At 37.5% G+C, this 15,006-nt stretch overlaps 1 protein-coding gene across 1 annotated transcript in view; it reads left to right on the top strand.

Moving 5' to 3' along the window:
* Window positions 1-15,006, top strand: part of DNAH11 (dynein axonemal heavy chain 11) — a 101,186-nt gene that overhangs the window by 7,167 nt on the left and 79,013 nt on the right. Inside the window, 10 exon segments of the mRNA XM_054057895.1 lie at window positions 485-718; window positions 4,586-4,721; window positions 5,951-6,089; window positions 8,056-8,194; window positions 10,970-11,058; window positions 11,183-11,381; window positions 12,721-12,798; window positions 13,440-13,578; window positions 14,078-14,176; window positions 14,179-14,243. Coding sequence (XP_053913870.1) covers window positions 485-718; window positions 4,586-4,721; window positions 5,951-6,089; window positions 8,056-8,194; window positions 10,970-11,058; window positions 11,183-11,381; window positions 12,721-12,798; window positions 13,440-13,578; window positions 14,078-14,176; window positions 14,179-14,243 — 1,317 coding nt within the window.

Raw genomic sequence — 15,006 nt, 5'->3', positions numbered from 1 at the left:
TAGTTCTAATGATTGATTGTCTCAGCAGGGAGGCCCCAGACTGAATGGGCAAATATATGCAGCTTGCGTCTTAGAGAGAGTTTCTACAAGATACAGCTATGTTTGAGTGCAAAAAGACGTAGGAAAGACTGTATTGTCTCTGTTTACTCTGTGTCTGTGAACATAAGCTTCAAACTTCTTATTTGGTGCTTTACGACAACATGTCTTTATGTTCAAGTCAAATGGATACACAAAACAAAAGTGTCTGGTGTCTCGGTAATCGGGAAGGGCTCCTCTGAGCTAAAGCTTACTGGAGAGGCAGTAGGAAAGAGAAAATGGAAGGAAAAAAACCCACTTTCATTTCAAATTTGTAAAGAATATTGATGTAAAGAAAATCCTTTGTAAAGATTAATGAGATAAACTTTCTGTATGGTTAGTATAAAAGGTACTGTTTAAGTTCCTTGCATAAATTTATGCATATTTGTTTGGGTTTTTTTCTCATAAGGTAGAGTCTTGGTTGCAACACCTTGAGGAAATCATACATGAAACAGTGTACATCTGCATCATGGAGACGATATTGACCTATGAAAAGAAGCAGAGAGAGCAATGGGTTTTTGACTACCCAGCCCAAGCTGCCCTTACTGGTTCACAAATCTGGTAGATGTCAGATGTAGAAAGGGTATTTGGTAGGCTGGAAGAGGGCTTGGCATCAGCCCGGAAGAATTGCCACAAGAAGCAGGTATGGATATTTTATTCTTGTTTAATTCAGTGAAAATAAGTAGTCTAAAAATTGTCTCAAAAAAAAGAGATGAGTGGCACATTTGATAATTTTAATTCTCTAGTAAATAAACTGCATCTACTGAAAAAAAGGAATGTGCCTTTTGCTTCCATTTCTTTTATCTCATGGGTACTGTTATCGCATCTTAATTACTGTGTTTTCTGTGTGATTACCCTGAACTGAGATGAAAGGTAAAAGAAAAAGATACTGCCAAACATCAACAACGACCGTGTGGCAAGTACAGAATATGCATACAAATATTAAACCCATGTGTCCATATAATGAAGCCCAAACCCTTGGTTTTGCTGATGTCAAACCGAACAGTTTACTTCTGATATTATTTAGTTTAGCCCCACTTCAGGAGGGTACCTTCTGCCATTTGAATTTTGCTTTGCCCTTGTTTACCTCCAGCTTCTCTTCTTTTTGTCCCAGAACGAGTATTCTTTATCTTTGAGAAAACTTCAAGTAGTTTTAGCTTTGTTTTCCAACCTAGAAAATCTGTCAAAGAGAAATAAGAAATAAGAAAGACTTTAAGGGGGGAGGGGAAAGGAGATGGGGCAGTGAGGTGAACAGAAATCTGATAGAGGTGTCTAAAATTATCACTTTAATAGAAAAGGTGGATAAAGGTTAATCTTTGTTAGCTGTTTCTCATAATAGAAGAGCTAATAGGCACTACCTGTTGTGTAGCAGACTTTAAACAAAATAAGTACTTCCACACAGTGTATGGTTTAAAATATGGAACCTTTGGCTACACAATAATGGAAGTATTAAAAAGAATGAAGAGTTAGTCAAATGAAGAGTTAGCCAAATGTCAGTCCAGTTCATTGCTATTAAATATGATGATGAAATGAAATAGGCAGTGTATTTCGGGGGCTTTGGTTTTTTTGGCTGGGTTCCTTTTTGTTTATTTAGTAAATTCTGGCTGCTGTGTCTGTGGCAAACTATGGCACATATTGCCAGGCTATCCTTCTCCTGGAGTTGTTTTTTATATTCTTTTTGGTTATTTAAAAAAAAATCTCTGCTATCTTCTGTGAAAGGCAGAGATGGGTCCGCAATGAATTACGATGTGATCCAGGCAGGCTATGTTTCTGTGGTCACTTTGAAAGTAGATCAGAGCACCGTCTTATGCTGTTGCTGCTTCCTGAATCTGTGGTAGAGACTTCAGGGTGGTTCTGCTGTAAATAGAGTAAACTAGGAAAGATCAGCTAAACCTCTCTGCAGGTGGTGGCTCACCGCTATAGAGAAGTGGAATTTTTCTTATGTTTAAAGAAAGATACCAGAAATATTTCAGGATGCTAGACAATTTAATTCAGAATGTTGCTACTGATATCTGCTTTATGAAATTATGAAAAAATTGGGAGCCCACCTTCTTTTATTTTTGTAAGCGCTTTCAAAATCTCTTAGGGGCTTAAAAAATGATTTTTAAATAATTTTTCTGCATGGAGTATTAACTTCTGGGCCTTTAACTGTCTCGGTATAAACACCAGCAGTAGGTGGTTTTATATATTGTATAAAAATAATATAACAAGTGTAATGTTTAAGGTCTCACTAATTCACTATTTATTTTTAAGTCAGAGTTTTAAAACATGTAAAAGCATAGTTCTGTCTGACACTAGCTAACAAGTAAGTTATATAATTCTAATAAATTTATATTTACCTCCTTAGAGTTACATACAGTAGCTGTGTATATTTTTCTTTCCTATTAACATGAAATCTGAAAAGTTCCATAGAGTCTCTCTGCTATTAAACACTCTAATAATTCATATCATATTTCATAATCTTCCCTTCATTGTTTTGTCTATTTTTAAAATGTAAGTCACTGATCTTTCCTAAAGTCTGTTTTCAATAACCTTTTTCAATAGACTTTTGCCAATAAATAATCCCGTGTAATTACAATCATGGGTCTGGGTATGAAGCGACCTTTAAAGGTCATCTAGTCCAACCCCCCTGCAATAAGCAGGGTCATCTTCAATTAGATTATGTTACTCAGAGCCCTTTCCAAACTGACCTTGTATGTTGCCAGGGATGGGGCAATTACCACCTCTCTGGGCAACCTGTTCCTGTGCTTCACCATCCTCATTGTAAAAAATTTCTTCCTTATATCTAGTTTAAATCTTCTCACTTTTAGTTTAAACCCATTATCCCTTGTACTATCACAGTAGGCCCTGCTAAGTGTCTGTCCCCATCTTATAAGCCCTTTTAAGTACTTTAAGGCCACAATAAAGTCTCCCTGGAGCCTTCACTTCTCTAGACTGAACAAACCCAACTCTCTCAGCCTTCCTCCGTAAGAGAGGCATTCCATCTCTCTGATAATTTTCATGTTTCCCCTCCAAACCCACTCTAACGAGTTCCTGTCTTTCTTGTGCTGAGGGTTCCAGAGATGGATGCAATATTCCAGGTGTGGTCTCATGAGAGCCAAGTAGAGGTACAGAATCACTTGACCTGCTGGCTATGTTTCTTTTTCTAGAGCATGGGATATGCTTGACCTTCTGGGCTGAGAACGCAAATTGTCAGCTCATGTCCAGCTTTTGATTCACCAACACCCCCTAGCCCTCAGCAGGGCTGCTTTCAATTCCTTCATCCCTCAGCCTGTATTGATACTGGATGTTGACCCAACAGATGCGTAGGACCTTGACTTGTCCTTGTCGAACCTCATGAGGTTCACATGGGCCTACTTCTCATACTTGTCAAGGTCCGCTTGGATGGTAACCTGTACCTCTGGTGTGTCACCTGCATCACTTGGCTTGGTGTTGTCTGCAAACTTGAGTGGGTGCACTCAATCACACCTTCTAAGTTATTAATATCTTCATCAAACAGTACCGCTCCCAGTACAGGCACCTGAGGTATAGCAATTGTCGCAGGTCTCTATTGGGACATTTAGCAGTTAACTGTTACTCTCTGGATGCGACCATCTAGCCAATTCCTTATTCACTGAACACTCCACCCATCAAATCCATATCACTCCAGTTTAAAGAAGAGAATATGGTGGGGGACCATGCCAAAGGCCTTACAGAAGTCCAGATAGATCACATCCATGGTTCTTTGCTTGCCCATTGCTGTGGTCACACCATCATAGAGAGGCACTAGATTGGTCAGGCAGGACTTGGCCTTGGTGAAGCCATGCAAGCTGTCTTCGATCACCCTCCTGTCCTTCGTGTACCTTAGCATAGCTTCTAGGAGGATTTGTTTCATGATCTTTCCAGGCACAGAGGTGAGATTGGCAGATTAGTAGTTCCAAGGGTCCTTCTTTCTACCCTTTTTTAACATAGGTGCAATGTTTCCCTTTTTCCAGTCACAGGCTGCTCCACCTGACTTCTATGATTCTTCAAATTTCATTTTTAAATACCATGATATTAACAACCATCAAGTACTTCAGCCAATTCCCTCAGGACTCTGCATCTCATCAGGTCCCAGAGACTTATATGTGTTCCTGTTTCTCAGGTGTTCACAAACTTGATCATCTTGATTAGCACAGTTTTTGCAGAATCTGGTCCTTACGGAGATTGTACACAAAACAGAGATTGTAACTACAAAATTTACAGTTCAATTTCATGCACATCATTTTATCCATTCCTCCCATCCTGCCTAGTTGACCATCTTCAGTATTTGTGCTCATCTATATTGTTGTTGTTTCGGAGGTGGTTCAAACGTCTGTTTAAACTAGGATTTGTTCTGGCATTACATGGTTAATATTAACAAATTTATATGTAAAAGCCAGTTTTTGTGGTGGTTTAATTAACGATGTAGAAAGAACTAATTTCTAGTAGCAATAATAATAGATGGTGCTGGAATATATCTGATCTTAGAATGTTACTTAAATCTTTTCAGCTCACTCAACTAAATGCTCTTATTACTGTGCTGCCTAGGGAAATTTCCTCGGGCGATCAACAGAAAATCATGACCATTTGTACCATAGGTGTTCATGCTAGAGGTGTTGTAACAAGACTTGTAGCTCAGAAGTTTGGTATTTGAAGCTCAGTGTTTGGATCGGCTATATTTTGCATGCATGGTTTTAGAGGTTTTGACAGGAATGAATAGTACTTAAGCCAACTCTGGATCTGGATATGCATATGGGCAGCAGGACAGGGGAGGTGGACTAGGTATAATTATCACGACAGCATGCTTCAGACCTCTATGCTGTGCCTGTGTTTTTATGGCCTATTGCCTTCTGAACTTAAAGTTTTCCTGAGCCAAAGTCAGGTGTCAATTTTTACCCTAATTCTGGGAACCACTCAAACTTTTAGTAAGTTTTCTGTAAGCAGCAAGATATTTCCTTTGTATCTCAGATCACAAAACTGAATGCGGATAATCCTTGGTCTTGTGGTAAAAAGGAATCCTCACAGCTGGCTTAACCTAGCAAAACTACTGTTTGAGAAGTGCCTGGCTGTCACATTCTTCTATAGGTGAGGACATGCAGATGTTTATAGATGTTTCATAACTAGCGATTGAAAATTAAACTACATGCCTAGTAAGATATTGAATATGTGATTGTTGAGAAGCTGTGAAAAATATAACATGCCTCAAAAAAAAAACCTTAAGCCTTTCGACACTTTAGAACAGCCCATTAACTTTTTCTTAAAGTACATATTTATGCTTTATATCTTAATGGTAGTGTTCCAAGGAAGAAAGTTTTGAATTTAATAGGTCAGACCGTGTTTTGCGTACTGTGTTTCATGAGTTTGTATTTAAATGGTGTGTCTAAGAGAGAATTAATTATGCAAGTGGTTGCTCTGGCATGATGGGCAGTAAAATTATGCAAATTTATCCTGACAAATGATGGGGCTGCAATTTGACATGAATTTGAACCATGTGGTACTGGTTTTTTACTTAAATGGTGCAAGTGTTGCTTAGATAAAGAAATGATATTTGAAATCCTTGCTGTTGTATTGTTTTCATTGATTTAGTCAAGACTTGAGAAAAAAAAAAATTCTGTGATTTAATTTTTCAGCTTATTGAAGCTCAATGAGGCAAGCTGCAAGGTTTTGCCAGGCTGTCTGGGAAGGCACAAGTACAGACGTGCTATCTAGGATCTGCTTCTCTGAGCAGTAAAACCCTTTGATTTTTAAAGACAGAAATTTAGGGCAGAACTGGGCATCGCTGTTGTTTCTGTGAGCAAGTTGAAACACAGGTATTACTTTCTTCTGTACTAAAAGTACATCAAGGTTTTTGGTTGTCTTATTATTCCTGCTTTAGCCATGGAATTCCTGACACCATACCCCTTCATGATTTCACTGCAGAAAGGCATGAAGTCTGCTGAAGTTAGAAAGCTGTTTGTTCGGGCCCGTCTCATCCTCTTGCCAACTAAACGTCCTGCTTTAGATGGCAGGACTGGGTGGCAGAAACAATTAGCTTTCTTGTTCTTTGAGACTAAAATACAATCATTTGTAACAACCAGGAAGTGACATCCATTTAAAAGGAGGAGGTCAGGATTTGAATTCATGTGCCCCTGCAAAGACTGTTGCTGAGTAAGATCCTATAGTTTGGTCAGAGCAAACATGGGAGGGTGGCACAGAAAGATGCACCCCCCTTTCCCACAAGTGCTTTTATTAATATTTCACTACTTAGCTGTTGTTGTGCCAAGCCTACTCATTAATTACCACCTAAGAGATTCCATGAAGGCAAGGCAGAATTGGTGCTCACCAAAGAAACGATGTTGGGCAGCCCATCAAGTCAGGACCTTACACTAGAAGGACAGGGTGAAGGGGGACCACATTCTCCCTTTCTGCATTTGAACAGTCAACTATCTTGGCAGCCACCTCTTCCACAGTCAGATAGATGTGGTATTTGACAAGAGAGCAGGAGGGATTACTCCCTGTTGATACCAAGTTTTCCATCTCTCATTGGACCAGCAGAGGATGGAAAATACATTCCATTATTTTTGCTCTTTCTTTTTTTATTATTATTTGGGAAGAACAGAGTAAGGCTTTTGAAACAACATTATTTGACAATATCTCTACTGAAAAATAAAGTCAAATTATTGCTTTACTTGCTGTGCTTTCTATTGCGGTTTCCTTTGGTTTTGTTTTTTTTTTTAAATTTTTGAAATGTACTTGCTACCTAGGGCTGAAATGTTACCTTTACTTGGTTGTCACATGAAATAAAAAGCCTTTGGAAATAAAGTATGAATTGCTGCATTTGGGACTCAGGAATTCAGCACTGTAGCTGATGTCTGTAATAGCTCTTATCTATTGTACAATGTGCAGGAAAGACAAGAGGCAACTGGTAAAGCAATAACTCCTCATATTTTCTACCCAATGAAATCTCACAAGGGAGAGAAAATACATTAAATACTGTTAGGCTGATATTTCTTGTTCAAGCTACGATTCTGTTTGCAAGAAGGCTATTGGCTGTGGGGGTAGAAGAGCATATGGTTTTTTATAATTGACTTCAATGCATATAGCAATCCTTGTTTGAGCTTATGAAGAAATGCTTCTTAGGGAATAGCTTGCCTAAAAATTGTTTAACAGAAGGATGCTTACCATTTTTATAGACTATATGTTATTGATTTCTGTCAGAAATATATTGCTGGACTAAACCACTGCTCTTCGTTTTGTCATATGTAAATATGAATAGGGAACTAAAGGAATCTTTGTAACTGTCAATAGTAAGAAAAGTGCACTGAGGGACAAATTTGCTAGTTTATATATGACCTGAACACAAAATCAAAGATATCTTCTTTGCTATAACATAATTAGTGTTTTTTTATAATGGTGAAAATGTTTAGCCTTTGCATTGTGGCTTTGTGTTACTTTTTTAATCGGAGATTTTTCTCATTAAAATGGCTTTGGTTTTGTTCTAGAAGTTTGAGCTAAAGGTTATATTTTAAAAGGAAACAAACAGTGAAGCCTCCAAAGTCAACCATAACTTCATATAAAAGCCCTCCAAAACTTAAAAAAGCGATGGCATTTTAGCAATGGCAGAGTGTTGCACTTCCCTTCCAGACCCTGGGCAGCTTCTGGGAGTGTCTTCCCATGTTTGGTGGCAAAGTGACACCACTGCAGACTGTGCCTGCTCTGAGTTTTGGTTGTACCTGTCTCACAAGCCCAGCGTATCTTAGCTCCCTCCTTTGTGTACAGCAATGTTACTGAATACTAACAATCAACAGTGCCTAATTAGCTCCTTCTACTTTGAAGTAAGGTCCTTGTTAGCTTTGATTGACATTCTTAATTGTGACTCTCTTGAGCTCTGTTTCTAAAAATGTTTGCATACATCAGTCATTTGATTTAAGTGACTTATTCTTACCATGTTTAAATAACTAATCTGTGCATCTGGATTATGGGGTTTGTTTTCTTCCTTAGACCCTGTGCGATGGTTGTCCCTGACATTGAACTGATCTGTGAAATGATGTTGGTTGCTGCAGGGTTTATTGATGCATGCCTGTTAGCCAGGAAGTTTATTACCTTGTATAGTCTCTGCAGGGAGCTGCTTTTTAAGGATGTGAGAGTCTCTTTGGGCTTCTGGTTTTGCTACATGTTAATTAGCACATACTCACTAGGAAACAGTTCAGCTGGACACTGTAATAATAGGTATCTTTTACCTATATGGTCTTATCTTTCATTTTGAAGACGCTTTAAATCACATGTCCATACTTATTAAATGTTCAGATATTTAGAAGAAAGTGCCCTTTCCTTTGATCTTGGACGACTCATAACGCATAAATTTTGCATTAAATAATTGTATATCACTGCTTCATGCTGTTGTGTAGTATCTATAGTAGAAATATAACTACCTGTTGGAGAAGAGCAAAATCTTGAAGAGTAGGAATTATTATGAATAACAAATAATGTCTTCCATTTGGATGAATGTTTAACCTTTCCTCTGTAAATACAGTGAAGGATTGTTTGAAAAGTAGAAATGAAGTATTGCTAAAAAATTGTTATACCAGGAACAATTCACACTCAGACTAGTTATCTTAAAAAACTACAACTTCAGACACTTGAAAGGTTTATAATTTCTTTCCAACATGCATGCTGTTTAATCATTTAAAACTGTATAACAACAAGTTTTCAACTGTATAATTTTTCACAAGACATTCTTAATATTCAGCTTTATCAATGGAATAAGAATTTGGAGAATGCTTCAACCTTAAGCCATAAACTCGAGCAAACGGGGCCATTATGAAAGCAAAAGCAACTTTATTTTCATGCCTACATAATTTTGAAATTATCTCTAAATATTCTGATGTTTTCCTGACATATTCTTGAAATGTTTCTAGAGATAATGAATTTGAATGATGTATATCTTGAGAGAGCAATATTGGCTGCTTTGCTGAAACAGGGATTGCTCAACTCTAATAATTACTTTGTCCTAGAGTAATTTTTCTGAATTCAGAAAAACCACTTGTACAGTTGTTTGACATTTTAATATTTATAATAGTGATAATAATATTAATGTTTAAGGCAAAAAAATAGACTGTACTTGTTTATTATTTTTTATTTTATTTGCTCTACTTTTAATGGAAAGGGGAGAAATTAAATCCCTTTGTTTAAAATTCTGGTCTGCTGCAGAAAATACACAGCAGTTCAGAGAATTCTGAAAATATTGGTCCAGCTTTGGGGCTTTTATAAACAAACCAACAAAAAAGATTGGTGTGTACGTGTGGGGAGTCTTACCCAAATCTAAGCAAATCTTATCATTAAGCCTGGTGTGTTCCTACATTTTTCTGTTTTCTTAGTCATCTCCATGTTTGACGTCTTTGCCTAGGTGTAAAATATATGAAATGTGAAGACTCATTTTCATTGTGGATACTCAGCACCTTTAGAAACTCTGAAAAAAAATGGCAATTTTTCTTACTGATGATGAACTGTTCTGAAGCTGAAAATTGCATTTTATTTTTAGTTTGTGGTATATTTTGTGCATTTGCTTCACAGTCATGGAGTGCCACTATCGTAGAAGATGATAGTGACATCTTTTATAAATTTTATACCGTTACCTTGTGGGTTTGCTACTGGTTCTCCCCACCACTTTTTTTTCTTTGTTTGGGGTTGGGTTTTGTTTTTTTTTTATTTTGATTTGTTTTGTTTTCCTTTTGGTTTGGGTAATAGTACCAACTAGGTTGTATTTATACTGAAGTCATAAGTGTGGTTGCAGGTAATGTTCTGAAACCTCATGTGACTGGTACCCAGTTTGGGTGCTGACAGCAGGGTGAGTTTTGAAATTGAGGGAAAAATGTAGTGTGTGCACAGTAAGGAAACTGTAGACCACCATGTACTATGTGACATATGCTAATGTAAGGAAATTGTGGCTATGTAACTCTTGGCTGCAGCCACACAGGGGTCAGAAGAGAGCTGATTGTCCACACACTTGCCCAGGTGCTCATGTAATAGCTGGTCCCACTGCTGTTTTTAACAGAATTAGCCATCTGTGACTTCTACACGAGCTGCTAGAAGACCTTTAAGTGTATGTATAGCCTTTAATTTAGAGCTGTAACTTCACGATAGACCCCTTAATCCATTGCAAAATTGCCGGTTGGAGTGCTCCCTTCTGTCATGCAAGCTGCAATTGTTCAAATTGTTTAAACCTCCCAAACTATTCGAGTTACTTTTCTTTCTACTTTTATGCAACCTTAGTGGGAGAGCAAAAGAGGTGAGTGTTATACAATGCTGGAAAAGGAGGGAGAGGGATCAAAGAGCCTATGAGTGATGAAAAAGTTGTGCCTTTGGCACTGGATATTTGCCTTCCCACCGGCAAGGCTTAGAGCAACATACAGGCTTTTACTCTGCCCTTTAATTAACAATTTTTTCTAGGCTTTTCCTCTAGGCTGAGTAGTTATTTGTTTCTTTTTTCCTTTAAATTTGGTGATGGAGCTATTTGCAAAATATGTTAATAGTTTGTCCAGTCTTTTTTTTTTGGAAAGAAAAAATTATTGCTAGCCTTAAGTCAAATTACGGGAAGTTGGGCAGCAATTTTTTGCTCGCCTTCTTTCATCACAAAGGTGTATTCAGTTGCAATGAATATAATGAAACTTGGTGCAGATTTTGCCATTTAAAAAAATAGGGAGCAAAGTGGTGGAATACTCAAAGTTAAATAGATACACATTATTTTTTTCTTTTACAGACTTCCAATACTGACTTAAACCCACTGGAAGACTACAGGGGAATAAAAAAGTGTCATTCTACTCTGTTCATAAACTAACTATTTTCTTCTTAAATATAATACTATCACTTATTTTTATTTCCTATGCTAACATTGCTAGTAAAAATATTTTCACAGGACCACTATGACTGGGGACTTCATGCTATCAAGTCTTTTTTGGCAGTTGCTGGCTCACAAAAATGAGGAGATAAGAACAGACCTGAGGATTGGATCAGGTAAAATCTTGTCTTTAAAGTATCTGAGAATAGAAGCTGTTTCTGGTGTTTTGCCTTTGAATAAAAACAGAATCCTAATTTAATGCTCTTGCAATATGTGGCTTGTCATTCTTTTCCAAGTGCTTGTGCAAGCCTTAAGAGACTTCAGTTTGCCTAAAATAGTGACAGATGATATCCCAGTTTTCATGGGCCTGATCAGTGACCTGTTTCCAGCTCTGGATATTCCAAAGAAGAGGAACCTGCAACTTGAACAGATGGTTAAACAGTCTACCCTGGAGCTTCACTTGCAGCCTAAAGAGAGCTTTATTCTCAAAGTAAAAGAATTCATTTCCTTTAATTACTCCCCTTAAGAGTTTTGATCAAAATAATTGCAAATGGGTTATATTAGACATGAAGGTTATTTTGGAATATGTTATGTTATTGATAAGGTGTCCTCAATGTCTCAGTATTTCAAAGGCATTTTGTTGTGGCATTAATGCAACTCAGGATGATTATTAATACACCCATCAGGAACTGCATATTCTGTTCAAAAGAAAAGCTGTCTACATTGACAAACTTGTTTGTTTATGTGTAGTACAAAGCATTTGCACTCAAGAGCAATTTAATTGTGGTCATTATTTATAATGAGGAAAGAAGAGTAAGGGAGCAAAAACATATGAAAAAGTAGGTATGGATTTGAAGTGTGAGCGGCCGCGTGATTTTTGTGTTTTATAGAATTTCTGTATAACATAATGCACGTTGTGCTATGTACATATTAAAATATCTATGTACATATATGTATGTATGTATACTCATAAGAACTAGTTGTCTGCAAGCTAAATTTGAACACTAATTTTAGTTTGAATGGCTGGTTAGTATAGGGATCAAATAGAATGTGTATTTGGACAGCTAAGAAAGTGTATTCCCATCCTCCTTCAAGGAGCATCCACACCTGCTGTACATGATTGAATACCCCTTTCCTTTATTACGGTTTATTGGAAACTGAACTATCCAAGCTGTGGCTGACCTCAGAATTTATAAAACATATCCTGATGGAAGGATAAAAGATGATAAACTATACCCTGGGGTATTATGAATTTTGCAGTCAGACTTCTATAGAATATTTTGATTTTTGCTAACTGGGTGAATCAGAAGATGAGGAATATGGATTTGCTCCTACTGAACTTCAGAAAACCAATGTGAATGGTCTTCACTAAGAAATCCATAAACCTCCAAGCTGTTTCCTTCTGCAGCTTGTAGAACTATTTCTTTTGATGAAATGTATTACTTTAGTGGACTGATTTTGTATTTTGCCAAATTATAGCTGCACAGCTGTTCTAAGTATGGGATTCACAGTGCTAAATTGATGGCAAAATTGTGATAACTGTTCTGTATCCCTGGATTAGCACAATCCTGCTGGAGTGTATGGCTATATAGCAGAATAAGTTTTGCTCTCACTTGTTGAGGCAACTGCGTTCATTAAGCCAATTCTCTTCCTACTTTCTGGGAGATGAACATTGTTGCTTGGTGCAGCATCAGCTCAGCTGAGGTAAATCTGCTGAGAAGGTATAAGTCTGTGCAGAAGGAGATAATTATTCATAAAAATTATGTGTCTGTAGTTAAAAGACCACAGGAGAGGAAAGGTGTTCACTCTGCATCCGTTCTGTGTGGTATGTTGTTCAGCTGGAGGAGTTACTGGCAGTGCATCACTCTGTGTTTGTTGTTGGAAAAGCAGAGAATGGGAAGAATAAGGTACCTGCCTATGTACATGGTGTGATTTTAACCCTACAGTATAAAGAAATCACCATGGTTCTTGTAGAAAACATTCTGCAGTTTAGCCTGCAGTGCAATAACATGCTTTTCAAGCTGTCCAGTCAGCCACATGATAAGCGAAGGCAAAGTTCAAACGTTATAAGCAAATTCTACATTTTATGTGTTGTTTGCATGTCTCAAAGGAAAATTAATTGTGGCATTAAGTAAAAAGCATTCAATTTGACACATAGACTAAGTAATACTTTGTTCTAGAAGGAGAAACAGGATGTTTTAATTGGGCATCTAGACAGAAATAGAATATGCTTTCAAAACACTAGAGAAATATAAGGCTTGCCCATTTTTGCTACTGAGTGTTGGCAGCTGCATGGATTTCCTTCCCCATTCAACACTTTCTGTTAGAGAATATTGACTGCACAGTACAGCCACTTCAGAATGGGATTCTTTCCTACACTTAGGATTAATAGGAATTTGGGGCTAAACTACAACAAAAGCAGAAGTAAAGGTGAGGAGCTGACAGAGTGCAGGGATTTGCAGTCAGAGACTTGGTTAAGGAAGAACATCAAAGACCCCTATTGTATCCAAATTGTGCCACTAACATGCACCCTGTGCCTTCTCTTCAGGTACTGAAAGTTCTGCATCACATGCACGTGAATACGAAACAAAAGCATATTTAAAATGCCCCCAAAGTTCTGACTGGTGATGAGCTTGGTTTTATACACCATGCAACCCGAGAATGGAAAGATGGCAAGTAGCGCACGTGTTCTTGGTAGGACCTGTTCCCAACAGCATGGTTCTCCGTCAGAAATGGACAATGTCAGAACTCAGTGAAGGTGTTGGAGGCCAAATTCTTGCATTTTTCTGTGTTTTGATGCAATAAGTTGTGGGCGCAGAGCCCTGGTTGTAAGGGAAAGAGGGGAGGCAGAAAGAAAAGTACTAGCCTGAATGATGCTGATTCTTCTGCCTTAAAGAGCAAGTTGTTTTCTCCCCAGACCTGTGAAACCTCCAATATCTCACCCATATCATTACGGCTAATGACATACTCTCCTATAATCAAAACAGAAACAGGCCATTATTTCATAAAATGCAGTCATTTTGCAGTATCAAGTGTTCACTGAAAATAGTTTTGCTTTTGACTTTGAATAAACATTTAATAAGCAAGCAAAAGAAAAAAACATGGTTTTGTTGCTACAAAACTTCTTTTTTAGTGATCCATTGCATCTTCTGAAGTTTTAATTGCTGTGCACTGCTGTTATTTGAGCACTAAAATGATGGGATTCTATTGAAATATGATTTGCAAGTCTCCTTTCATCTCTTGTGAGAGAGCAAGCTAATACTAACAGGAGGGGCCAAAAATGGCTAGTTTAGATGGAGATATAGATACTATGTGGCTTGCGTGACTCAACATAGTTATGAATGATAACAAGGTGAGAAATTGAGAAGCAAGTACCATCTCTCCCCCTCTACTTGTATTCACATTTTCTCCTTTTATTTTCTGGAGAGAGTTTTTCAGTGTGCCTTTCTTTTTTTTTCCAATCTTATAATTTCTTTGGTTTTCATTATTGCTAAGTAATGTTTTAGCATCTGAGAAACGCATTGTGTCTTGCCTATTTTGTGCAACAAAAAGGCCTGAAGTAGCTCACTTACACTGTAAGGGAGATTGTGCCTCCTAGTGCATGAATTGATGTAATTCAAGATGTCAATCATAAGATTATTGAAAATGGTGTTTGGAAATCCTCTCAGTAAAAGATCTAAGATTCCATGAGTGAAGTCCACACATGACTCTACTAAGTAAGGAAGGTGAGTGTTACGAAATCTAAATTAATCAGTTTAAGAACTAGCTGTAGTACCCAGACTTCTTACTCCCTTCTTATTAATTATACAGCTAAACGAATTTTGTTGGCTGCCTGAAATGCTGTAATAAATCCAAAATCCAAACAATAAAATCCAAATCTAAAACCTGAAAGTCACTTTAGGAAGGTGATTGTAGTTTAAGCCCATTCTCTTAAGCTTGCCTGTCTTAGGAACTTAAACCTATCTAGTGACATGGTTTTAAGGTTACTCAGAAAGGTGTTTGTCTGGGTCTAGACACATAGCCTGCCTTTTAGGTATTGAGCAGGAAGTGGCTTTTCCAAGGGACGTTCCTGACCATCTAAGCTTAAGCTCCTGCTTTAAATAATTTTGTTCTTA

Source organism: Cuculus canorus, chromosome 2 (assembly GCF_017976375.1).
Source record: "Cuculus canorus isolate bCucCan1 chromosome 2, bCucCan1.pri, whole genome shotgun sequence".
In the NCBI taxonomy this organism is placed as follows: domain Eukaryota; kingdom Metazoa; phylum Chordata; class Aves; order Cuculiformes; family Cuculidae; genus Cuculus; species Cuculus canorus.
This window is presented reverse-complemented; position numbering and strand designations above follow the sequence as displayed.